The 26,902-nt window shown below is 45.1% G+C and overlaps 1 protein-coding gene across 1 annotated transcript; it reads left to right on the forward strand.

The window, feature by feature from the left end:
* The first annotated feature begins 19,834 nt into the window (after nt 1–19,834).
* LOC102571883 (nuclear transport factor 2) lies at nt 19,835–26,512 on the forward strand. The gene is made up of 5 exons (XM_006269938.4): nt 19,835–19,983; nt 22,129–22,242; nt 24,578–24,649; nt 25,735–25,833; nt 26,150–26,512. Exons 2-5 carry the CDS (start codon nt 22,144–22,146, stop codon nt 26,261–26,263), a joined length of 384 nt encoding a protein of 127 aa, XP_006270000.1. The 5' UTR covers nt 19,835–19,983; nt 22,129–22,143; the 3' UTR covers nt 26,264–26,512.
* The last annotated feature ends 390 nt before the right edge of the window (nt 26,513–26,902 follow it).

Below are 26,902 nucleotides of genomic sequence, written 5' to 3' on the forward strand. Positions count from 1 at the left end.
TGGTGAGTACTGAAATTCTGTTGTAAAAGTGGTAGGAATGAGTCTGGGGGGTGAGTACAGTCGAGATCTTGGAACATATCCCTATTTGTTACATTGTAAACTGGGTTCCCTTTATGCAAATTTGAGTTATGCGCCATTTTCCAGGAATGCATGTACAACATAAAGCAAGGGAAACCTGTATATAGAGTGGTATTTCATTTTAATTATGGAAAAACATGGATTTGGGGGTTTTTAATGAGTGAATTTGGGGGGGGGGGGAGTTTATCAGAGAATTTGGGATTTTTAAACAGAGAAAACCAGGATCTCGGCTTCTAACTAGTCTCACATGATATTCTCCCAAGCAGAACTAAGGAAATATGATTTAGATTAAAATGGTTATAAAATAGCTGCACAAGTGATTAACTTTCAATCGTTTATTATCAACTTGGGAGTGGATCTGAGTGGGCATCTGTCCTGAGCCCATTTCTGTTCATTGTGTTCATTCACAATTTGGATTGCGGAACGGAGAATAGAGTTATAACATTTGGAGATGAAACAAACTGGCAGAGGCTGCTAGTACTTCAGAGGGTAAGATCAGAGTTCAGCATGAGCTTGGTTTTAGACTGTTCCTCCAGCTTAAACCAAAATGGAATTCAACGAAGACAACTTGTAGGCAAATGAGGTGAAAACTAATATAGGCATGCTTACGTCCTAGGCCTAACTCCCTGAGTCTCGGTGTACTTCTAAATTCACTCTCAAGTGGCTAGGTGACCGACTGTACAAGAACAAACCATGCTGCGCTATTTGCGTAGTGAATTACGCTTACTGGAATAGTCAGCTAGATTTCCGATCATACAACCTTAATTTTATTTGAAATACAAGTGGTTTAATTTAAGCAGTTGCAGAGCCATTGCTGTTAATACAGGTTACAGTAACGTATGTTAACATTTTTAATTTTGAATGTAGCTGATGTGAGGGTGTTTGCTAGAAGTTTTTCCCACCTAACATGACACATGAGCCTTGTGAGGGAAGAGAGATTATCAGAGGAGAGCTGGAGAGAAAAAGGGAAGGTCCAACTGACTGGCATAGAATAGCAAAGCCCACCAGACACCATTGTGAAGCAAAACTTCTATGTAACAGCTACCCATGACAGGCCTTTCATAATTATTTCAGTTTGTGTGTGTGTGTGCATTAAATCAGTAAAGTTGGGTCCACAAATGGCTTGGGGAACTCTTGTAGTTTCCCTCAAAGTACCACACAGAGAATCCTTGAATTTAAGGATTACAGTAGACCACAACCTGAATGAATCAATATAAAACTGGTAAAAATGCCAATTCTCATTCTGGGATGTTTAGTAATAGTGTATGAGATGTAAAAGATGGGAGGTAATTTTTCCACTTACTGATGGTACATCATCAGCTGGATTACCTTGTCCAATTTGGAGCACCACACTTCAAGAAAAATGTAAACTGCAAAGAATATGAAGACGAGCAGAAGGGTTAGAAAACAACTTAATATGGAGAGCGGAAGGAATTGGGTTTTAGTCTAGAAAAGATGATTAAGAAGGAGGAAATAAGTTTCCCATCTGTAAGAAATATTATATGAGAAGGGCAGTGATAAATTGTTCTCCATGTTCATTGGGGTTAGCACTAAAAAAATAAATTTAATTTGCAGTCAAGATTATTTAAATTGTTAGGAAAAACTTTTTAGCTTTAAGGCAGAGGGGGTAGGCAACCCCCTGGCACAGGTGCCAGAGCGTGGCGTACAAAGGCATATTACTTGCCATGCTCGTCTCGGGGTGGATGGTGGGAAAGGGGCCAGGGCTATGTTGCCACAATGAGGATTGGGCTCCTCATGGCTCCTTCGCTGCCCCTGCCCCAGGCATGCCAGCATCTTACAAGTTGAGGTTGGGGTGTTTTTGGTGCTCTGCCCAGAAACACTGCTGATCCCTGCTATAAGGCTAGTTAAGTACTGAAGCAGACTATCTGTGAAGGCTGCTGAATCTCTGCTGAAGGATTTTAAGAACAGGTTAGACTACCATCTGCCAGGAGTGGTCTCTAGATTTATTCACCTTGCCTTTGGGTAGGAGGAAGAGCTAGATGATCTCTTCAAGTCCCCTACACTACTATAATTAGTTTCATAGTAGCTAGGGTCAGGAGGGACCTGAACAGATCACCTAGCCTGACCCCCTGCCACAGGCAGGAATGAATGCTGGGTTCACAAGACCCCAGATGGGTGATCATCCAACCTCCTCTTGAATTTGCCCAAGGTAGGGGCGAGGACCACTTCCCTGGGAAGTTGGTTCCAGATTTTGGCCACCCTAACTGTAAAATATTGCCTTCTGATCTCTAACCTAAACTTATTCTCCATCAGCTAATGACCATTGTTCCTCGTCACCCCAGGTGGTGCTGGGGAGAAAAGGGCTCTGCCTATTTGCTGTTGATCCCCCCTGATGAGCTTGTAGGCAGCCACCAGGTCCCCCCCTCAGCCTTCTCTTGTTGAGGCTGAACAGGTTCAGGTCCTTCAGTCTCTCCTCATAGGTCCTGTCCTGCTGCCCTCTCGCCAAGTGGGTGGCCCTCCTCTGAACCCTCTCCAGGCTGGCCACATCCCTTTCGAAGTGCAGTGCCCAGTACTGGATGCAGTACTCCAACTGCGGCCTGACCAGAGTCACATAGAGGGGGAGTATCATCTCTCTGGACCGGCTTGAGATGCACCTTTGGATGCATGGCAAGGTATGGCTGGCCTTGCTGGCTGCGGCCTGGCATTGGCAGCTCATGTTCATCTTGGAGTCAGTAATGACTCCAAGATTCCTTTCCACCTCTGTGCTTTCAAGAAGGGAACTCCCCAGCCTGTATGTATGCTGGGGATTTCTTCTCCCAAGGTGCAGCACCCTGCATTTGTCTACGTTGAACCCCATCCTATTCTCGTCTGCGCACTTTTGTAGTCTGTCTAAATCTAGTTGCAGCCTCTCTCGTCAAGTGTGTCCACCTCGCCCTACATCTTAGTGTCATCAGCAAACTTGGACAGCGTGTTTTCCACCCCCTTGTCTAAGTCGCTGATGAAGATGTTAAACAGTGCGGGCCCAAGGACCGAGCCCTGAGGTACCCCACTGCTCACATCTCGCCAGGTTGAGTACAACCCATCCACCGCTACTCTCTGGGCGCGCCCCATCAGCCAATTTTTTACCCATCCAACTGTGCAGGCATCAATGCCGCAGTCACTTAATTTGTTGATGAGGATGGGGTGAGAGACAGTGGCAAAGGTCTTCTTAAAGTCTAGAAAGACTAGGTCCACAGCAACACCATCATCCAAGGATTTAGTTACTTGGTCGTAAAAGGCAATCAGGTTGGTTTGGCAGGACCTGCCTTTGGTGAACCCATGCTGGTTGCCCCTGAGCATGATCTCCCCTGCAGGCCCCCCCACAGATGTGCTCCTTGATGATTCTCTCCAAGATCTTCCTGAGCACTGAGGTGAGGCTTACAGGGCTATAATTACTTGGGTCCTCCTTTCTCCCCTTCTTAAAAATAGGGACCACATTAGCCAGTTTCCAATCCCCCGGCACCTGGCCAGATGACCACGAATCCTCATACAGCCAGGCCAAGGGCTCCGCGATGACCCCTGCCAGCTCCCTCAACACCCTTGGGTGGAGGGCATCTGGACCTGCAGATTTAAAAATGTCTAGCCCTTCCAGAAGATCCCTAACTACATCTGCACTTACTGAAGGCTTGAGGCTTGATCCCCAAAATTGTCCCTACCTCTGATAGGTGGGATATCTTGGTCCTGGTTCAGGAAAAGAGAGACAAAGAAACTGTTAAAAATGTCAGCTTTCTTGTCTGGTGTTGCCACCTGATTACTGTTTGTGTCTTGCAGGGGCCCTACATTGCCTGGTGACCTCTTCTTGCTCCCAAAGTACTTGAAAAAGGACTTTTTGTTTTCCTTAAGCCTGGACGCTAGCCTGAGTTCCATCTCTACCTTGGCCTTTCTAATAGCCCTCCTACACGCCCGGGCCGAGGAGGAGTACTCCTCCTGGGTGATAGTTCCTCCCTTCCACTGGTTGTACGCCTCCCTTTTAGTCCTCAGGCATTGCTGAATGCCCTTGCTGAGCCAAGGGGGTTTCTGAGCACTCTTACCCCCCTTGCTTCTCTCAGGGACTGTTATCTTTTGGGCCTGGAGGATCGCACCCTTAAGGTACGACTATTCCTCATGGACTCCCGTCTCCTCTACCTTCTGGGTCCTCAGCGTTTCCCCACTAGTCTCCTAAGCTCATTAAAGTTGGTCCTTCTGAAGTCAAGGGCTTTAGTCTTGCTGCAAGCCCTTGACACCTTGTGTTGGATAGTGAAATCCAGCAGGTGATGATCACTATTGCCCAGGTGGTTAAGGACCTGCAGTCCCCTCACCAGGTCATCCCCCGTGGCCGGGACCAGGTCCAGCAAGGCGTTACCCCTAGTGGGGCGGTGCACTTCCTGGATAAGGTGAAGGTCCTGTAATACAGCCAGGAACCTACGCGAGCGGTCAGACCTGGCTGTCTGCTCCTCCCAGCAAATGTCTGGGTAGTTTAGGTCACCCATGACAATAACATCTCTTGACCTAACCGCCTCCATAAGCTGACTGGAGAAGTCCTGGTCTAGTTCTTCCCCCTGGTTGGGTGGTCTGTAGTAGACACCCACCATAAGGTCCCTTTCGCCACGCCCCCCCTTGTAGTTTGACCCATAGCGTCTCTGCCCGACCCTCCTCTAACCTGAAGCTAATCCTTGATGATGTGAGGTGCTCTTTGACATAGAGCACAACCCCCCCACCTTTCCTCTCTGTCCTGTCTCTTCTATATAGGGTGTACCCCCGAATGCCCACCGCCCAGTCATAGGTAGGGTCCCACCAGGTTTCTGTGAGCCCTACTAAGTCTGGGTTCTTACTTGCAATCAGGACGCATAGTTCCTCCTGCTTACACCCCATACTACGAGCATTAGTGTAGAGGCACCTGAGGCCTCCTGAGGGTGCTCGTGCCTTCCTCCCACTCCCAGGACAGTTGTGGCCCCCTGCTCCTTGGACGTTGATGCTTACCTGTGCTTTCCTTCCTCTTGTCACCCTGCATGCTGGTTCTTCTGTTAGGATTATTTTTGCCCATTTTGTTTTACAGATTAAGCCATTTTAATGTACAAAATCTGTTTCTCTTTGTAATTGTATCTCTTAATTTGTCCATCAACTAACCCGACAATCTTCTGATCTGTTCCTGGTAGTATGGCAAACATTTTTATTCCGCAGTTTACCAAATCAGGTAAAGCTAGTTAAAACCTGTCACCCAAAACCCAACTCTCCACAGTGACAAAAACATTCATTTGACCAACAGTTTATTCTTTCTCTTTTGGACGTACCACTGGGAAAAAAGTAGAGAATTACAGACATTACAGTAGGTCATTTTATGAGGATACCAATTAAGGCCATAACTCAGCAAGTCACTTAAATATCTGCTTACTTCTAAGCGTATATGGAATCCCATTGACTTCACTTTGCTGAATCTGATTTTAATTTCTTTTTAGAGTTTATTTCTGTAGTCTTTCCAGCCAAGGAACAGTGTTTAATGTAATTCAGGTTCCCATTTTAATTATTTGTGTTCTTTTAATTATCTCTGAGGATTAACCATAAAAACAAAGTAAATTGGTTGACATTTTATAAAAATAGACAATAATTCATTCATATCAGTAAAAATACCACATGCTAACATTAATTATGGAAGTCCAGTACCTGGAAATTACAAAAAATCCATCATATTAACAGCTCCTGGTTCAGTCTACAAGTAAAGCAAGGGGCTGATTTGATTCTGCCTCAGAGTGGAAAAAAAAATCCCCCAAGCCCCCCAGACCTGATCTTCAATACACCTATGATTTTCTAAATCCAAGGCAACAATTACCCTTCTCTCAACATCTAGTTACTGGGATCCTAGAGAAAGTTAGATGCATGACTGGTGTAATCAACTACCACGCTTACCCTCAAAATCAAACTACAGTTCTTTGTAAGAACTGTATTTGCCTTTAATCCCTTGTTTGAAGAGTAAAATTGCTTCCAGCCACTGCTGCCTGCAATGAGTAATGTCATGGCAACAAGGCTGCATGGAAAAGGGAGAAGATACTGCTTAGCAACTGCTGGCACCTTCAGGCAAAAGGGCTCCATTCTGAATTTGAAGGAAACAAATGGCAAAGCCAGGTCTACAGCAGAAAAGAACTTGGAAAAAGGAAGACACGGGATGGAAAGAAAAAAGGGACCAACAGGGACTATCATAAGAAGTGTCTGGAAAAATACATGCAAACAAAAAATTCAGAAAAAAGCAACATCAAGCAAGTCTAATTAAAGTAGCTGATAATAAATGCATCTACAACTCCACGGAAGTCAGCAGATACAGCTCAGGACTGAGCCCCAAATAAGTAAGGTCTAATGTAGCTTCCATCACCCGAAAGCAACTGGGACCTAAATATTGAACACTTTACCAGTGGAATTCTAGCCTTAAGACGACAAAGGGCAGGAAGAGTAGATGTAGGGTTCCCAAGGCAATCCAAATTCTACTTTTGCCCAGATGTTTTGACACGACCTTTCATGATGTCAGTACATAACACAGGACTTGAAGGGACCCTCGGGGCCCTTCAACGATTTCAGTCCCTGCTACCGCAAGTAACCACATGATATAAACTAAAGCCCATGAACTTGCTGAGCTTCATCTTCAAACTGGATTCAAAATTATGTCCCACCTCCAGCCCCTACTTCTCTTGGAAGGTTGAACAACACTGCTAAGTACTTAGCAAAAAGTTATTTCTTTCCATTGGGCACGTACGCCAGTAAGTTTGTGACCTGAATGTCTTAGCTGGTAACACAAAAGTGAGGTCTAGGGACAGACTGGCTTCCATAGCAGGTACATCTTTAGTTAGATCAAACTGACATGAAGGCAGTGTGCTAGCTCCGGCCTGATGTCATTCCATTGATTTCAGTGGTTATTTCCCATTTCCACCACTGGGAAGACAGTAGGTCTGCAAGGGGCAGAGGTCTTTGATGAAAGGAATTAAAATTCTTGCTGGGTCAGGCTCCTTTTAGAACAGCTACCCTTTCCAGCAGTTCATCTTTTCATTTGGAATGTCTCTCACAAGTCTGTAAGTGTTTTTTGTCAAGAAAGGGAAAAAAAATTAAGACGGAGCAACAGGAATGATGCTGTGAGGTGGTAAGTACCGTCGTCTCCCGAAGTTAGCATCCTCACACAATCAGGCCATTAAGAAAGTAACCATGTTTAATTAGATTATGTCTTCACTTTCCAGGGATCTCCCACACCCAATTTGAAGTTAATCTGAAAGCCTTATGATCCCAAAGTCATAGGGTATGCAGGCTTGCCAAACTAAATCAAGGAAAAATAATAAGTAGTGTCTCTGACATCTTACACACCTTCAGCCACTGTCGGCAAGATAGATCCAAACCAGTTCCTCAGTCCTGCCATACTTTTATCACAGTGAAATATCAGGCATTGCCATAATCACGCAGTAATTTAGTTGGTTTTTCAAAGCTCAATATAATAGAAATATATTTTTTTACATTTCCCCTTCCCCCCTCCCACCTCCTAGGTGTTCCATGTGACCCAGTTCCAGCTCTAAGCCTCCTTTTCCTAAACAGCAGCAGAGGAAGGGAGACCTGGTAGTTTATAACTGTCACGACTAATCTCCTACCTGACGCCCTGCTACCTGGCTTGACGGGACATGCACTGGAAATCTAATTAACTCCCCCAATAAGGAAAGCAAAAAGGCCAATCCTGACAAGACAGAAAACAAGCAGCAAATGTGAGGAATCTGATGAAGCAAAATGGTGAAGCTGTTGAAAAGGGGTGGGTGGGAGGAGGAAGAAATAACGCAAGCTGAAGTCTATGGCAACCTGAGAAGGTAGCAGATTCTGTAGCTGAGACATGAGGATTTGTACGGCCTTGGAAGACATGTGTAAGGCACTTCACACATTTTAGAACTTGTCTGCAACTCAGGTAGCCATTGCTGTATCTAAGTACATTTGGGTCATCAAGCTAAGCTTCTCTCTTCAATCACAAGGGCTAATTTTCCCTGCCCCAATGAAAAATTCTAGAACACTGGTTTGCAGCAAGATACAAACTCTGTGACAAATTCAGCTTTTGCAGGGCTTTGCTAACTTCATTTATTCTGCATGGAGCAAGGCCTGCCAAATGGTAAGCACCATTTAAAGACCTCCAAGGATGTGACTCAAAATATGCAGCAAAAGGACTCCCTGTACTTTGAACAGTATCGCTGCTGCGGTAGACATAACTTGAGAATGTGGAAATCAACCTCTGAAAGTCCACGGACCATCATGGGACACATTGCCTACGGAAGTTATGGAATCTCCGCCCCTGGACATTTTTAAGAGCAGATTGGACAGATACTTGGCTGGGATGGGTTAGTCAGGGACGATCCTGCCTTGAGCAAGGGGCTGGACTAGGTGATCATGTGAGGTCCTTTTTGCCCTACTTTCCTATGATCATATGACATTCAAATGGCCAAATAAAAATAGCTAGTATCATGCACCAGTGGGCACATGCTTGCATTACATCATCTTTTAAGACTAGCAGAAATCTAAAAGGGCCTTGCCTGTATGACACAGATGTCAAACTCAATTTGTGCCACAGGCCAGCTCTGGACTGTAGGGCTCCTTACAGGCGGATCTAGCCCGGGCATAAAGTAGCTCCAGTGGCAGTGGCAGCAGCTCCAGCTCTTGCCACGTGCCCTATGCCAAACCTGGAGCTGCTGCCAGAACACACCTGGTAAGCATGCTAATTTGAATAGAACAGAAATCCTGCAGTGGACAAAGTTAGTGTCCATCAAGTATGATGCTTTTCATTAGGGGAAGAAACAGAATTATAATAAGAGGTTGGTTTTGTGTTGAAATAGCATTTATTCTTTGAATGGACTGTCTCTAAAAGTGCTCAGTTGTGCAATAACAATCTATTTCAGTGGTTAGCTCTTGGAAGAATATATTGCCTGGTCCTGGCGGTCAACAGCCAAGGACATAAAAACCTCCACTTCCCCAGTGTCTGCCAGATACCTACTGTCACCAGTCACCCCTTAAATCTCTGAAGTAGAGAAAAGGAGCACTTCAGCTCTGTGGAATCAAGAGGTTTAGGGAAAGAGAAATGACTGGCTAAATAACCATCTTTCCCTTTGTGATTTTCCCTTTCCCAGATCTTCATTTGGACATCAACCAGCAGTGATAATGCTCAGGAGGAAGGTTGAAAAGATTTATTAACTGAAAGAAAGATCAGTAACAGACTGCTTTCACAAACAGAGCATTTGCTCTAACATCTGTACTGAAAGAAACTTTCTCCCTAAGGGTGCAATTCAAGCTTCAGATTGCTGATTTCAGCATTTTCAGGTGATGAATTAAGGCTGTAGCAGCAGCTTCTCCTTCAGTACTTTAGTTACAGGAACAACTGCAGGCATACAGCCTGGCTAATTATAGAATTTGGTCTATTTAGTTTACCCCACTTAGTTTTAACCACTGGCTCTTAGCTTTCTCATAAGCAGCTTACAAGGATCTGAACCATCTTGGTTCCAATGAGGTCCTATTATCACTGAAGGTCAGAAATCAAACACATGATTGTAGGTGCATAGCTAAGAGGAGGCCATTACTTGCAAGATCAGATGTAGTTATTTGTGCCAGGGCATAATCAGAACCAAACGAGGTTCTGATTATCGAGCAGCTCCTAAGAAACTATGCATGCCAGATAGTCTTTACTTCTCTTCTTAGAAGGAGAAATAAGTGGACTCGTGGCACAAAGATGTTTAACTACCCAGTTGCTTTGCACATGGAAAAAAGTGCAAAGACCTCCTGTCTTAATGGGTCCAAGAGCCAGATCTACAAAACCTGCCTAGCACCACACAACTGCCCCCTGAAAAACCATAACTAGGAACCTACTGAATTCATTATGGCTACTCTCTGATTTTGCAGAAATCGCCCAGCACTATTTTCATGGCAGAGCATGGCAAGCTCCCCCCATACCTCTGATTGGCTGAGGGGCCCACCCCTCCTGGAGACTGACAGATGACCCCAAACAAATGGCTCCCATGGGCTTGATCAGGAAGCTTCCAATTTGCGCTTTCTCCCTCCCACCCATGTTTCAGGACAGCAGGGCTTCCTGATGTTTTCTGTTTTTGCAACTCCTTTTTTTTTTTCTCTTTTCCTCACTGATTTTGCACTTTTTTGTGAGGACTTACTGATTTTGTGGTTTCCAGGAAAATCACAAAATTGTGAATTCGGTAGGTCCCTACTTATAACACTAATTGGGCAAAAAAGATAGATTGGTTGCACCATGTCTTTGGAATCTTACTCCAGTTGTTCTGATTGCTCCTCAAGCAGACTGGGGCTCATTTTCTGGCACTGATTTGTCCTAGAGCACTGCAGAGATATTTCTCAGCTCTGAATGCCAGAGAGAACCTAAGGGTCAGACAAAGGACAAAGCCCAAACATGAAAACAGCAAAAACTGGACTATAAACAAAAGCAGTTTAACTGCAGCACATGTCCTAAGGCCAAAAGAGAACAGAGTTGGTTCAGACCAGCACAAAGAGAGGACCTGTATTACAACTAGAAGAAAGGAGTTTTCATATTTTCAGATGTTGAAGCAGACCACTTTGGCAAGCTGAATAAAGGAATGCTTGAATTGAGTCACTTTGGGCACACCTGGCCTGGTGTGTTGGGGAAAGAAAGAATTAATTAAAAACAGGGAACTGCAAAGCTTCTGTGTTATTTGTCTGGCAATGTAAGTGCAGTTCTAGCATGCAAAAATCTGTGTTGTCTGGGTACTTTTGCCAGGCTTATATTGTATCTTTTGAATGCAACAGCAGTTGAAACATCTGGATGAGCAATAGATTTTAAATGACTGGTTTCAAAACTGCATAATGGATCTTGGCAATCAGTAAAATTAAAATAGCCACTGTAAGGGCCAGTTCTGCTAGTTACGGCACAGATTTATTTCTCAAGACAAAGGCCATGGTTCTTCCTATAAACCTAACTTTAGCACAGTTGTAGATCAGAAAATTATACTTTAATCCAGGAAACTCCTTTCAGTATTCCTTCTTGCTTTAGCAGGAAAAACAGATTGAAAAAAAGTAGGTGACACTGATTACTGTGAATGTTATTAGGCATGCTAATTTAATGACTTAAATTTGTACGATTATTGCTGTCAGGATAGCTTGCTCGCTCTCTCTCCATCTTGCAATTTTGGGGTTTTATAGATGTACTGACAAGAATGCTGAACAGAGTTGCAGATACCATCTCTACATCAACAGACTTGTATCCAAAATGCATACCGCTTTAATGGCTTAAAATGTCACAGCAGCTATGAGACTGTGAAAGCGGGGATGAAATTAGTTGATGAGATTATAGAAAATGAGAAAAAAGCAGTTACGTCAGTTTTCAGAAAAATGCAGATGTGCAACCAATTCTATGTTGTTTGGTGGAACTGGATAAACAGCAGACTAGTACTCAGGTTAGCACCTGCACTGCCTTGCTTTCTGTTCTGAAAAATAATTTAACAAAAAAAAAAGTGATTAGTTTGTCCTGTGCCGGTAAGAATTGCTTATATTGTTTTGATTTTAAACTTGACTGTACTGTTAAATTCCTAGTTTTCCTGGGTCCATGACAGTATTTTTTTTTACTATAGAAGAAAACAGCTGTAGATGCTATGTCACAAGTGTATTTAGGTATACTGTAGTTGTCAAACAGATGTTAGGATGATTACCCAAATTGGCTCTTTACAGATTATCACAAATTAGCTTTCAGCTGTTCTGTTATAAAACTATATCCTTTTTCACTCACCATCCAGGAGCTAGTTGAAAAATCTGGTTTCTCTACAATGGCAAGCAACCACAGCCCTCAAAACAATTTAGCCAATTAAGCTATCTTCAGTTTTCAAAGAGGAACAAAGAGCCCTAGACTCAGATTTTAATTAATAAAAGGCTTTTCAGATTAGCCATATTATAGCTTTGTTAATACAGAAACCTTATATTAAAGGTTTAGTCTTAAGTTTATTAAAGGTTTAGCCTTAAAGTCTTATATTAAGGACAAACAAAATATAACAGTTCTGTAGGGAGGGTTATAAACTGCCTATGTTAGGTCCTACTTAGGAGCACCTATACATGAGCAGGGAGACTGCTCCAACGCTGTAATTACAGCGGGGCAGAACAGGCTCAAGAGTCTGCTGGAGCGTGGCAATTACCATGCTCCAGCAGCCTCCAGTGTCTTGTGTATCAGCATCCCTGCACTTCAAAATGGCGATAGGGATAGTTAATCCAAAGCTCATTCAACTCCCGCCGCCATTTTGAAACGTGGGGACACTGATACACAAGATGAACCAGGAGCTCTCCGAGAGCCGCTCTAATTAAAGCACCCCCACTCTCGGAACACGTGTATAAACACCCTAGATGGCTAGCTGTGCTCTAGTACAACAGCGTATGTAATCAAGCTAGATCAGCATCTCAACCTGAGAGTCACAACCCAAAAGTGGGTTGCAAAAATATACGCGGTTGCAAACATTTTAAGAACGGATCATATTTTGCATACATTAAAAAAAAATAGATGGTGCTTGTGCTTTACCATGTTAACACTGTGCATACTAATAAAGTTATTTGAACGTGCACATGCCACCAATTAGTCAGTCAAATGTACCATTACAGTAGTAATATAAAGGTACTTAGAGTTATGGGAAAAGAGTGTTAGCATTAATCACAAAGTAAGTCTTTAATTTAGTTGGTGAAATGGACAAATGTTTAAACTGTCCTGTTGCAACTGCAAGTACCAGTGATACTAGGAATTCATCACAACCTGAGAAGAAAAGCAATCATAGGTATAACCCTGCTTAGTTCAAGTTTGGGTTTTCATAGATTCATAGATTCATAGATGTTAGGGTCGGAAGGGACCTCAATAGATCATCAAGTCCGACCCCCTGCATAAGCAGGAAAGAGTGCTGGGTCTAAATGACCCCAGCTAGATACTCGTCTAACCTCCTCTTGAAGACCCCCAGGGTAGGGGAGAGCACCACCTCCCTTGGGAGCCCGTTCCAGACCTTGGCCACTCGAACTGTGAAGAAGTTCTTCCTAATGTCCAGTCTAAATCTGCTCTCTGCTAGCTTGTGGCCATTGTTTCTTGTAACCCCCGGTGGCGCCTTGGTGAATAAATCCTCACCAATTCCCTTCTGTGCCCCCGTGATGAACTTATAGGCAGCCACAAGGTCGCCTCTCAACCTTCTCTTGCGGAGGCTGAAAAGGTCCAGTTTCTCTAGTCTCTCCTCGTAGGGCTTGGTCTGCAGGCCCTTGACCATACGAGTTGCCCTTCGCTGTACCCTCTCCAGGTTATCCGCATCCTTCTTGAAGTGGGGCGCCCAGAATTGCACGCAGTACTCCAACTGCGGTCTGACCAACGCCCTATAGAGGGGAAGTATCACCTCCCTGGACCTATTTGTCATGCATCTGCTGATGCACGATAAAGTGCCATTGGCTTTTCTGATGGCTTCGTCACACTGCCGGCTCATGTTCAACTTGGAGTCCACTAGGACTCCAAGATCCCTTTCCACCTCTGTGCCACCCAGCAGGTCATTCCCTAGGCTGTAGGTGTGCTGGACATTTTTCCTCCCTAGGTGCAGCACTTTGCATTTCTCCTTGTTGAACTGCATCCTGTTGTTTTCTGCCCACTTGTCCAGCCTATCCAGGTCTGCCTGCAGCTGTTCCCTGCCCTCCGGCGTGTCCACTTCTCCCCATAGCTTTGTGTCATCCTCAAACTTGGACAGAGTACATTTCACTCCCACGTCCAAGTCGCTGATGAAGACATTAAAGAGTATCGGTCCAAGGACCGAGCCCTGCGGGACCCCACTGCCCACACCCTTCCAGGTCGAGACCGACCCATCTACCACGACTCTTTGGGTGCGACCCTCTAGCCAATTCGCCACCCACCGGACTGTGCAGTCATCCACATCACAGCCTCTTAATTTGTTCACCAGTATGGGGTGGGATACCGTATTGAAGGCCTTCCTGAAGTCCAGGTATACGACATCCACCCCTCCTCCTGTGTCCAGGCGTTTCGTAACCTGGTCATAGAAAGAGACTAGGTTGGTCAGGCACGATCTGCCCGCCACAAACCCATGCTGGTTTCCCCTCAGCATAATTTGTCCTGCCGGGCTCTCACAAATGTGAGCCTTGATAATTTTTTCAAATACTTTACCAAGGATGGAGGTGAGACTGACTGGCCTATAGTTGCCCGGGTCCTCCTTCCTCCCCTTTTTGAAAATGGGGACCACGTTAGCCCTTTTCCAGTCCTCCGGGACTTGGCCCGTGTGCCACGAGCATTCGAATATTCCCGCCAGTGGCTCTGCAGTGACGTCGGCCAGTGCCTTCAGCACCCTGGGATGGAGCCCATCCGGGCCTGCCGACTTAAAGGCATCCAGTTCTTCCAAGTGACTCTGCACCACCTCAGGATCTACGCATGGAAGTCTGGCGCCTTGCTGCTGCCTCTCTACAACCCCAGTGAGAGACTTGTCGTGCCCCTCACTTAGGAACACTGAGGCAAAGAACTCGTTGAGGAGTTCAGCCTTGTCCCCCCTATCTGTCACCAAGTGCTTCTGCCCATTTAGCAGGGGTCCTATTCCTCCCTGGGCCTTCCTTTTACTCCCTATGTATCTAAAAAACAATTTCTTGTCCTTTACTTGGGTTGCCATCCTCAGCTCCATGGTAGCTTTGGCCCGCCTAACTGCCTCCCTACAAGCACGAGCAGAGGAGGTATATTCATCTTTAGTGATCTCACCCTGTTTCCACTTTTTATGTGCTCCCCTTTTGGCCCTTAGGCTGCCCTGGATTTCTCTGGTCAGCCATGGAAGCCTCCTGGCCCCTTTCCCTCTTTTGCCTCGCTCGGGGATCGTCTTGCTTTGTGCCCAAAGGATCGTTTCCTTTAGGCACAGCCACCCTTCTTGGGCACCCATCCCATCAAAACTCCTACTCTGCAGTGCTTCCTTGACTAATCGCCTGAGTGCAATGAGATCAGCTTTCCTAAAGTCTAGCACTTTCACCCTACTAGTTACCTTACCCACTCGCCGTCTTATGTTGAACCACTCGCCGTCTTATGTTGAATTTATTAAGGATTGAAAGGGTGAACATAGGCTGTATGTAGTGTTTCATCTGCAGTGAACTGTTGGCAAATGAAAGCCTAAAACTGCTAAAGTTATGTAGGCATTTGGAGACAAGCACCCCAGCTAAGGGAAGCCTCTTGAATTTTTTTTTAAAATGAAAAATGCAAAGATTTGGAAATGACACAAGACTTGAACATGTATGTACTGTCCAGGAGCAAGCGCTGCATCCTCTTACCTCATTGCACATGTCATTGCTAAGTGTAAGAAAGCTCACATTTTGGCAGAGAAGTTAATTTTACCTTCTGCTATCGACATGTGAACTGAATTATTGGGAAGAGTCAGCTGCAAAAAAAATTAGAAGCAATCCCTCTCTCCAATGATACAGTATGGAGAGGAGAATGCAGTATCTCAGAAGACATCGAACTGTGAACAACTGATTGTCTTTCAGTAAGTGACTGTTTTGCTTTACAATTAGATGACTCTACAGATATATCAAACTGTGCTATTTTTCCAGTTTATGTTAGGCATGTATGGGAAGGTGATTTTCAAGAACAGTACTTTTTTATTGTGGATTTGCCTATTTCTACTACTGCTGCTGATATATTTTTTCCACTGCATAATTACTTGGAGTTGGTGGGATTGAGCTGGTCTAAGTGTGTTGGTGTTACAACTGATGGGGTCGCTTCAACAACGGGAAAACATTCAGGAGTTGTTCAAAGAATCCTTTTGAAAGCACCCGATGCAACGTGGAACCACTGTTCCCTGCACAGGGAGGTATTAGCAGCTAAAGACATGGTACCTGAGCTCCACAAAACTCTGAAACATATTGTCAAAATTGTGAATTACATCAAACAAAATGCCAAGAATTCACGATGCTTTCAAGTTTTTTGTCAGGAAATGGGCAGTGAGCATGTACATCTGCTCTACCATGCTAAGGTTAGTTGGCAGTCCCGGGGTAAAGTGTTGTCTCATTTATACAAACTTAAGTGAGTTGGCAGCGTTATTGGGGGAAAAAAAAGGTCTCACCTGGCAGAGCACTTTAATAATGACACATGGCTTGAAATATATTCCATCAGCTGAATGATTTGAAAGGGAAGAGGGCACAAGCAGTTTGAGCAAAATGACAAAATTGCTACAGTAAAAAATACCCTTTTTTTCTGTGGACCAAACACATTTCAAATGACAAGATGGACATGTTTCATAATGTGTCTCTAGAAACAAAAAATTAGAAAGATTCTGCTAACCGAGAAGCAGCAAAGAAAACAATCAGCAATCATTTACTTTCCAGCTGAGCAACTCAAGGGCAAAGAATGGATATGGGATCCATTTGGAGTTGTACTGGAAAATGTGAGTCTACATATAGTAGAGGAAGAATCTCAGCTGGTTGAGTCATTTTGTGATTGCAGTCTACAGAAAAAACATAGTGAAATAAGCCTTCTCCAGTTTTGGTGAAGTACTGCTGGAAAATACCCTGCTCTTGCTTGCCATGCTATTAGTGTCATTTTGCCTTTCAGTACAACATACTTGTGCAAAACCAGATGGTCTGCCTTGACTCAACTGAAGAATAAAACCAGGAACAGACTGGATGCTGAGCACAACCTTCGGATTGCACTGGCCATAATTACACCAAACTTTGATAAACTCAAAAAGAAGCAAGCTCAGGTTTCTCATTAAATGGAACTTATGCTTTGTTGTATAATAAATCCTAAGTACCATATTTGAATATTTTTTACATATTACAGTAGTATTTACCTCTTTAGTGGCCATTTTACAGTATTTTTTTCAAATTACACAATGATGAATGTCACTTGAGAATGGAAGGCCACATGTTGATATTACTGTTAATATTTTCCTGTTGATTTGTTTCTAAAATTAGGGCTGTTGAGCTGCTTTAACTTGTAGAGTGTAATAAGTACTTTGGGGCCAAAATACTTGCGTGTTTTCTACTTAAAACTATTTACTGGGCCAAGACTAGCCAGTGTTTACAAAAGCATCCTGCTACAAAAAAGGCTGAGAACCACTGCATTAGATGACCTCTGGGATCCCTATCAACTGAATGACCTATATGCTAACTTCTCATGGTTTGCAAAAAAATCCCTTGTTTTTCTCTCCTCTTGGTCATGGTTAGATTCAGATACATGAGGATTTTTTAAGAAGCTGATAAAATTGAGAAAGTGATTGCTGCATTATACAGCTATGAAAAAACTATTTTTCCTTGTATATCAAATAGGTTTGAGTGTTTTACAGTGGGTGAGACTAGGTTTTTCTTTTTCAGCATGAGATTTTTTTCTGCATAATCATAAATCTTATTCAAAGTATGGATTAACAAAAAGCATATACAAATATATTAGAAGCCCCAAAATTGAGAGTTTTATACACGGAATAAAAAGCCAGTATGCACCTGGTACCGTAGCAAAGTTTGGCGCCCAGGGCAAAGCCCGTACATGCCCTGTGCACAGATTTGGAGGGGGGGGCACATGCCCCCCCATGCTTGCCCAGGACTGCCTGCAGTGGGAGAACCACCCTCCCCCCATTCCTGTGCCCCCCCCAAATGAGCTGCTCACAGCTCTGTCCCACACCCTGCCCTGGTTGAGCAGCACCTATTGGTGCCCCTTCACTTCGGTGCCCAGGGTGGTCAACCCACTTGCCCCCCCTCCCTTGTTACGGCACTGTTTGCGCCTATTGCATGCACAGACCATGTATTGGTCTCCATAAGTAGGGTAATTCAGCATTCAGCTGCCAACACCATGAAGACAAACAGTTGCTTGCACATGCAAATACAAGTTTTGCTTTTGCAAAGTTTTCAGGGGCAATATCAGAGTCCTGCACCCACATCATTGAAGATTCAGTTTTTCTTTCCCTTATGATTACTCTGCCACTAATTTGTGAAGTCCTTTCATTCACAGGCCCATCACAGAAAGAATTATTATTAGAAGTGAAATTCAGAGGTCCTTAGTTTGCTGACTGGAAAAAAAAAGAAAGATCTACCTCAAACTAAAAGACGCTTAAACGGGATCTACCTCAGACTCAAAACTCGCAGAGTGCTTTTCACCCTTCAGAATTACAAAGCACAACACTTGATCCAGGACCCATTGGAACAAGTCCTGTAAAGGACGAGGGCACCGTGTCCACCTGGAAACGCAAGAACAATTGAGGGAGCCTGATCACAACTATGCCCCTGGGGGTTAATCAGATCCTAGAAGTCAGGCTCCTCTCCCCTAGTGGGATGAATAGCCTAACGGGGCAGGGATCGGATTTCTCTCCCACCGACGCAAGAGTCAGTACTGCCTGGGGAGGGGCAAGATACCACCTGGCTTCCCCTCGTGCTGCTGATAAGCGAGGAGATCGCGGTCCCGACTTGCCCCACGGTGCCCGATCTGCGCCGGGTGCTTAAGAGAGTGGCTTGCCTTGCGTGCTGCATCTGAACCAAAGCGGGGCCCCGCCACTCGGGGAGTGCAGCAGAAGCAGAACCGCCTCCGCCGATTCCCCTCCCCGGCTGATAAGAGATGAAAAGCAGGCGGTTATAAACATCAGCCCGCAGGCGGGCCCACGTGGCCTGCTCTCCCGGCAAGCCAGCTGCAAATGCCTCGCATGCTCAGGAGCTCAGCTCAGCGCCGTTGCAGAGATCGGCCGCCTGATGCTCGCGCGCGGCAACCGCCCGGCGACACTGCCTGGACCGCCCGCGGAGACCGGGCCCGCGCTGCAGGCGGGGGAGGGGAGGGGAGGGGCGCCGCACCCCTGGGCTGTAAGTCCCATTGCACCACTGAGCTCTAACAGCTGGGCTGTAAGTCTCGTTGCACCGCGCTGCAAGTTTCAATGCACCACTGGGTTATAGTCCCATCACACCACTGACTGGGCTATAAGATCCACTGTGCAGCTGGACTATAGTCCCATTGCATAGCTGGGCAATACATTTACATGGTTATAGTCCCATCAAACCACCGGACTATAAACTCCATTGCACAGCTTGGCAATAAGTTTCAATGCACTACTGGGTTATAGTCCCATCAGACCACGGGACTATAAAATCCATTGCACAGCTGGGCTATATGATCCGTTGCTGGACCATCGTCCCATTGCACAGCTGGGCAATAAATGTCAATGCACTGTTGGGTTATAGTCCCAGCAAACCCCTGGACTGTAAGAGCCATTGCACAGCTGGGCTATAAAATCCATTGCACAGCTGGGCTGTAGTCCCCTGGCACAGCTGGGCAACAAATGTCAATGCACTACTGAGGTATAGTCTCATCAAACCACTGGACTGTAAGATCCATTGCACAGCTGGGTTACAGCCCCACTGCACAGCTGGGCAATAAATTTCAATGTACTACTGGGTTATAGTCCCATCAAACCACTGGACTATAAAATCCATTGCACAGCTGGGCTATAAGATCCATTACACCACTTAGCAATAAGATCCATTGCTGGACTATAGTCCCAGTGTACAGCTGGCAATGTTTCAGTGCACGGCTGGGCTGGAGGCCCATCTGACCACTGTGCTTTAAGTCCCGATGCACAGCCGGGCCATGCATTGCACTGCACCCCCGGGCCGCAGTCCCATCGCACGCACCCCTGGCCGGCCTGCCTGCCGATGCCAATGCACAGCCGGGCTACAGCTCCAGCGCACCATGAGCCAACATCTGGAGCCCTTGCCATGGGCCGGCGCAGGCTGAGCCCCGGGGCAGGGCAGGGCGGGGCCAGGGACAGGGGCAGCGGCGCGGGAGTGCCCGGCCCGGGCGAGAGGGGCCGCCAGGGCGGCCTGGCTTTGCTCCGCGGCCGGCGCTGCCTCCTCTCCTCTCCTGTCCTCTCCGCGCGCCGGGCGGGCGCGTGGGTGGGCTCCGGGGGCTTCCCGCTGCGCCCCCAGGTAGGAGGGGATGGGAGCCGCGTCCCAGGAGCAGCCCGTGTTGTGCCCTGGGCAGATTCCCTGCCCGCTGCTCAATAAACACCAGCTGGACAGGAGATCACAGCAGGGGCGGTGGGGTTACGGCTTCCAGCGTGTGCCTGGTTGTTTGGTTTAAGCTGCCTCTCCCAGGGTCGTTGGGATACTTACAGAGAAGCCAGGCTGGATGGGACCTCCAGAGGTCATCTAGTCCAGCAGGTCTCAGCCCGTTTTGTACCAGGGGCCATTTGTAGGCATCAGTGGCCAGTCCTGACCCAGTTCCCCTCACTCCTGGCCCCCGCCCCCCCCAGTGTGAGAGGCAGGGGTGGGTGTGTGGGGCAGGGCAAGGCCCAAGGGGCCCCTCACAGGCTGGAGCTCTGCCAGCCTGCAAGGGAAAACCTGCAGCTTTCCGAATTTTTTCTCCTCTGAAGAAGAATCCATTTTTAAAGTTTGTTCCAAACACTTTCATGTATTCCTGTGACCCAATTTTGAGTCGTGACCCAAGGGTTGAGAAACACAGATCTAGTCCAACCCCCTGCCTGAGGCAGGATCTGCCCTCTCCAACCCACCCCATATCACCCTCACCTAAACTCTGCCTAAAACTACCCTCAACTGACACAACACAGACTTGCCCCCCCTAACTGGTGACAGGTAAAGCGGGAGAGGCACGGGGGTGAGTGCCTGGGCTGTGCTTGGGTTGGCTGGCTGCTCTCCGGGTGATAGCTTCTCCATACATGTCTCCATAAGTTCACTGAGTGGCGCCACTGGCTGCTTGGGCACATGGAGGGGCAGCGGGTGCTGGTCTGTGTCCCCCTCCCCCAGGACCCTTGTTACCCTGTGACCCTCACTTCCATTCCCCAGTTCTCTTTTGTTGTCCACAGTAATGAACTGTTATGCCTCTACCAGCCTCCTTGTAACCAAGAGGGGCTTATGGGTTTCCTTGTGGGCGTAGGCCCACACCATCTCTTTGATATAATAAATAGGCCTGATTGTTTTTAGCGCTGGATGTGGCTGTCATTTGGAGCTCTGCATTGCTTCTCTTGAGTTTTTTGCTGAGTTAGGGAGCAGACTGGAGTCATCCAGTCTTGATTTACCATGTTTGGTAACGCCCTGTGCTGCTGCTACAGCTGCTAGCTAAGGCCATCTCTCACCTCACTCATCACTCACCTACAGAGTCGTAGTATGATATGTGCAGTTTAACTTTTTACTTTTAGAGACAAGTATATGTACCTATTGGAAGATGTGAATGCTACCATATGCTTGAGAGGAGAGTTAATACATTTCATTGTTTCATTTTGCAACAAGCGACTTTGTTCCAGTTAGTTAAAATCGCTGATCCTTTAGGATTTTTATAGTGGGGTTTTTTGGTCGCTGTTTTGTGGGAATAGTTGGCATGTGTTAATGAAATAGGCCATCCATGACCAGCAGCAAGAGAAAGATGATTTTTCACAAGAATTCCCCACCTGAGCTGAGATCTGCTGAGCTTCCCATTTGCACACGCAAAGCTCTGTGTAGAGATTTCCCACTCTGTACCCACTCTGTTTTATGCCTGCCTGTAGGAACCTGTTAAATGGATCTACTAATATTGCTGTCTTGCCTGGAGAAAACACTTCTAGCTGTGGAAATCAAGAAGGCCTCTGTGGCTTTATTTAAACTGGGACTGAAAACTGAGCTGCAGAGAAACAGACTGGTTATAATCCAAACAGTGTTTGTATTATCAGCACGTGTTTAATCACCCGTTTGAAGTGGTGGGTGGATTGTTTTCAATAATGATAGACCTTTGGAAGGTCTCTTCAGTATGCTGGCTTTTAAGTTTTACTGAAAACTTCAGTTTTGAGATGTAAAAATTTGCAGTGGATGCTGTTTAAACAATTAGCTTGTCCAAAGGGGCCCTGCAGGGTATGTAAGAAAAATTCTTATTTGTGGGACTTGAATTTGACAGTGAAGAAGAATGGCCTGTTGTGGTTCAGTGGAGAATCAGTTTCAGTGTTGTAACCTCTTTCTCTTCAGCCCCCAAAGTTTATTACAGAAAAGGAAATGTTCTCCTCCTCTTCAGTTTCCTTCATCTGCATTTTCCACTGACTCTAGCAGCTTAATATTACTGTGCACTTAAAATGTCTTTCTTGATAGATTTAAACAGAGAAAATGGCGGATAGACCCATGTGGGAGCAAGTTGGGACAAGCTTTGTACATCTCTATTACCAGCATTTTGATGCCAGCAGGGTTCAGCTGAGTGCTCTCTATGTAAGTATTGCCTTGAGCTGGATGCTGAAACTTCCTCGTTAAGACATTCAAATGATTAATTATGGGCTTGACATTTCTTTCTTTCTGCTACAACAGTAGCAGTGATATGAATGACACAATATACGTCTGGTAAAGGGAATGGAAGCAAGCAAGGATGTGTCCCCCAGGTCAATCTGAACTCCTTGAATTTCCATTTGCCCTATAAATTGAGGTTCCTGGTAACAATTTCTCACTCCTGTTGGGGAAAAATTGTTGGAGAGAACTCTTAAGCCTTCCTTTCTAAATACCAGCCATAAACGTGTTGGTGTTGTATAGCTGTTGTCCCTCCTGCTGGAGGGCTTACATGAGCTGTCTGTCAGGCAGAAGAAAAAAAACTTCAAAAGATGAAAGGGGCAACAAGGTAGTCTGTGTCTGCTTTTTTGTATATCACACCAAAAAACTCATCTTAGATTTTGAGAATTGAACAGGCTACCGCAGTTAGTGTGAGATGGTATGAAATGGGCTGGAAATAGAATGGTCTCCATCGGAGTGGGCAAAATATGACCTGTGGGCCAGATGCAGCCTACCAATTGATTGTATCTGACCTGTGACTGCCCTGCCGTGGCGCTTTGCATGTGGCTGAACCTTCCCGCTCCTGCCCAGGGCAACCTATGCTGCGCTTCCACCTGCGCCTGCCCTACACCGGCTGACAGCCCTGGCCCTCACCAGTGTGCACAGCTTCCCGGTAGGGCTGCTTCCACTGCTCCTACAGCCCTCTGGGTACTGCTCAGCTCCCCCCACTTCACGTGGTTCCTCCTCCTGCCCCTGCTGCACCGCAGCAGGCAGTGCAAGAAAGCAGCAACAGCTGTGGGGACACATGCTGGGCACTACATGCCTAGCCAGGTGGGGAGAAACTGCAGCCAGGTAGCTCCTGCCTCAGTGCCTGGGGCTCCAGTTCCTGGCCACCTTACACACTCTGCCCATGTGGCATAATGAGCAGCCACCTGCTGGGACAGGAGCTGCACGGCTGCAGCTTCCCCCTCCGCCTGGCTAGGCATGTGGGGCATTCAACGAACTGTAGTTAAAGCAGCCCTGCCACCATTTTTCAGCACAGGGACGCTGATACACATGACACTGGGCACTTTAATTAGAGTGGCTCTTGGAGGAGCATCTCTGCAGGAGCATCTCTGCTGGGAAGGTGTGCACAGCGGAAGTGCAGCATGGGCTGCCCATTGTAGGAGTGGACGTGGTTTGGCCCCATGTGGTCACTACAGGGCAGCAGACCGCACCTGCACCTGCACTGCACTGCACTGCACTCACTGCCCAGGGAAGCTCTGCTACATGTACCCCTGTCCCCAGCTGGCTCTCAGGACATAGCACGCAGGCAGCCCTCCACAAACTTGCATATGCTTCCCCTCCACACACACAACTCCCTCCTCCTTTCACACATACAATATACAAGAGTAAGACTATTCTGAGCTATTATACAATCACCTCTATATACACTACTTAAAAAAGAGAAATTATTTTTTTTAAATAAAATGAAAATATGTTATAGTAGATGTTTAGTTTTAATATATGATTTTGTTATTTTGTTTATAGTTTGTTAAAATGACATCTGAAAGATTGTATGTATGTGGCCCTTGACAGCTCACCAAAACTCATTAAGTGGCTCACCATCTAAAATAATTGCCCACCCCTGGTCTACATGAAAGCTTACTTGACTCTAGCAGCATCTCTTTCTGGTTTTTGACGTAAGACTGGAAGGGGCCTCCTGGATCATCAGGTCCATCCACCATGTTTTCAGGCAGTTTAACCAATCCTAAAAATCACCATTTCAAACCCTTGCATGCACGCAAGGCACAACACTGGAAAACATCAGGAAACACAAACAAGGCACAACACCAGAAACACAAAGAACACCTCATAATATGCCATAGATAAAAGCAGAGGAAACAAAGACATTGTCAGTGCCCTGCTATTGCAATGGCAGTTGGTTAATTTATTTTCAGAAGATGTCAGGAGAAGATATCTTTAATATTGACCATGTTGTGAACAGCTTCATCTGTAACAAATGCTCATTTACTAATGCCTAAATAAGTAGTTCCCGAATTCTGTGGACCAGTGAACCACTGTCACCCCTCAAGATTTCATGCGGAATGTCACTCACCTTTAACACTGATAAGTAAAAACACTGTTAGCTTTCATGGAAACCAGAATTTGGGAAATAACTAGCCTAGTTCACAAGTATTTTACATGCATCAGTCTAGGATACATTTGCAAGACTCTTCTGTCTTACCTTGCTTCTACAGCATTGACATATAAGTGATTTTTGACAGCCATGCTTTCTTTCCAGATGGATGCTTCTTGCTTGACATGGGAAGGGCAGCAATTCCAAGGAAAAACAGCCATCATGGAAAAGTTGATGGTATACTTCTGTATCTACTAAAAATTAAGAGAAGGTTACCATTAAAAAAAATAAGTCTTTGTCTCACTGAACTGGCTTGCAGTTTGATTTACAAATGAAAAAGTAGGAGAGATGACTCTCTTCTGTGTCTGTTTTGCATAACTGTTTTTGGTGTTGAGAAATACTGGCAGTTGCTGCTGTGAAATTACTGTTAAAATGGCGTTGTGGAATTCCATGTTTGCATCAGTGACTTTAAGAACAAATCTGCTCAGTCAGATGTTTTTCAAGTAGCCAGCACCCTGAAGTCAAACTGAGTTCTTTACTCTTAAGTTCTACACAGTGTATTCAGCAGTCAGCTACTACTGTGATGTTGCTCATAGCTGAATTTGACCCTCTAGTTCAAACTCGACTAACAGTTCTGACAGTAAGTTAGACAGTATAGATCGCAGCTCATGCTTAGCTGTGTCTGCTCCCATAGCTAGAATGAGATCTGGTAGACTTGTCAGCAGATCTGAAAATAAAGAGGTGTCACTTTTTACATAATCACTTAGTTTGAGTGCAGGTGTTGAACTGTGAACTTAAATATTATGTAACTTAATAAGACTTTTCTTGCTAATTTATTTATACTTTTTCTTAAAAAGCCACATATGTAAATCTTTATATCAATAGAATCTATAGAAATAAGTAATGGTGGGGCCCGAGGAAGGAAATACTTGCAAAATGTCTTGCATGCAGAGTCATTGGGCAGTATTTTATAGTGTTACCTGTGTGGGGGAAATAAAAATTTAAGTTCTTTACTTTAGATACCATTAATACATTTAACACATCCTTTTCTAAAATATGCTGAGCTTATTGTAGTTAACTATGCAAAGTATCTGAAACATTTCCACTGGATCTACTTGCAACATTTTCCAGGCAAAACATTTGCTGATGGCTGATTTGCTCTTTTGTAAATTAGCTTTATTGCATCTGTTTAATTCCCTTGAGCTCCAGACCAAAAATTTATTTCTATGGGCTATCAAATACAAAAATGGAGTGCAGTATTTATATGGATATGTCTAGCTTGTGTGAGAATCATATTTAATGTTTCTTGATTTCCTAAACAGAGCCTTCCATTCCAAAAAATTCAACACAGCATAACATCCCAAGATCATCAACCAGCCCCTGATAATTCTATCCTCAGTATGGTGGTTGGGCAGCTGAAGGTGAGAATTGGAATATATTGTAAAGCTTTGACTAATACTTGTGTTTCCAGTATTCCTTCATTTAAATCAGTTTACTTTTTAGTCAAATAGAAGTGCTGTTTGAAGGACTTAAGGTAATATCATTACTGTTCTGTTTTGGCCTCAGTTCAGTAGAATGTCCAAAGGCACTGGAATGGATATCTAACTAGCACATGCTAACCTGATACACTTGGACAGTTTGGATGTTTTTATTGTAAATGCTGGTTGTGATTATTTTTTTAATATGTGAGCTATCCTTCCCACTGATAACTCTCCCCCCCCACTTTTTTCACATTAGGTGGATAACGATCCAGTGATGGGATTCCACCAGTTGTTTGTTCTCAAGAATATTAGTGACAACTGGGTCTGCACCAATGACATATTTAGACTGGCTCTATATAACTTTGCTTGATTTCCGCCCCTATTCCTAAGCCTCTTTCTACTGCCACTTGGCAATTTTTGACCCCCAAATAAATAAAACAATTGTTCTGTAATGGCGTAAGCCATCTCTTGGTGGCTGAAGGAACATGTGTTTAATCCATGTGTAAGGTAGATAGTGGAGAGGGTCTCCGCTGTTCATAGAAAAATGATATGCAAGCTAAGGCACCCCTAACCATCTTTCAGTGTTGATCACATCGCTGTCTTATTACCCTTGAATAGTAGATGTGTGTGGAGCATTTTTACATTATCATATTGATAACTCATATTAGCTTTCTAAACCGAAGCTGACAACAACAAACCCGGTGTAAGATACATTCAGTAAATTGCAGCTATATTCAGTAAATCTCAGGAGGATTGCTGGCTTCCTTTCACAAAATGCACTTTTCATGTCAGGTGCCAGAAGAGTGCCAGAGCAATGTGGCTTCATGTAAAATTTCTTTCTTGATATGTGAAGTACTATTAAGTGCTCGCCATGGATGTGTAAGAGGATGAGAAGAGAGTGTCCTGGAGTATTATCCAGGGTTCTGCACTGTCTATTCTGAATAATATTGATAAGGGAGAAGAGTAGCACCCACAGATGGTAGCAGGTCCTTTGTTTCAAAACACTGCT

Source organism: Alligator mississippiensis, chromosome 3, assembly GCF_030867095.1.
Source record: "Alligator mississippiensis isolate rAllMis1 chromosome 3, rAllMis1, whole genome shotgun sequence".
NCBI classification, from domain to species: Eukaryota; Metazoa; Chordata; order Crocodylia; family Alligatoridae; genus Alligator; species Alligator mississippiensis.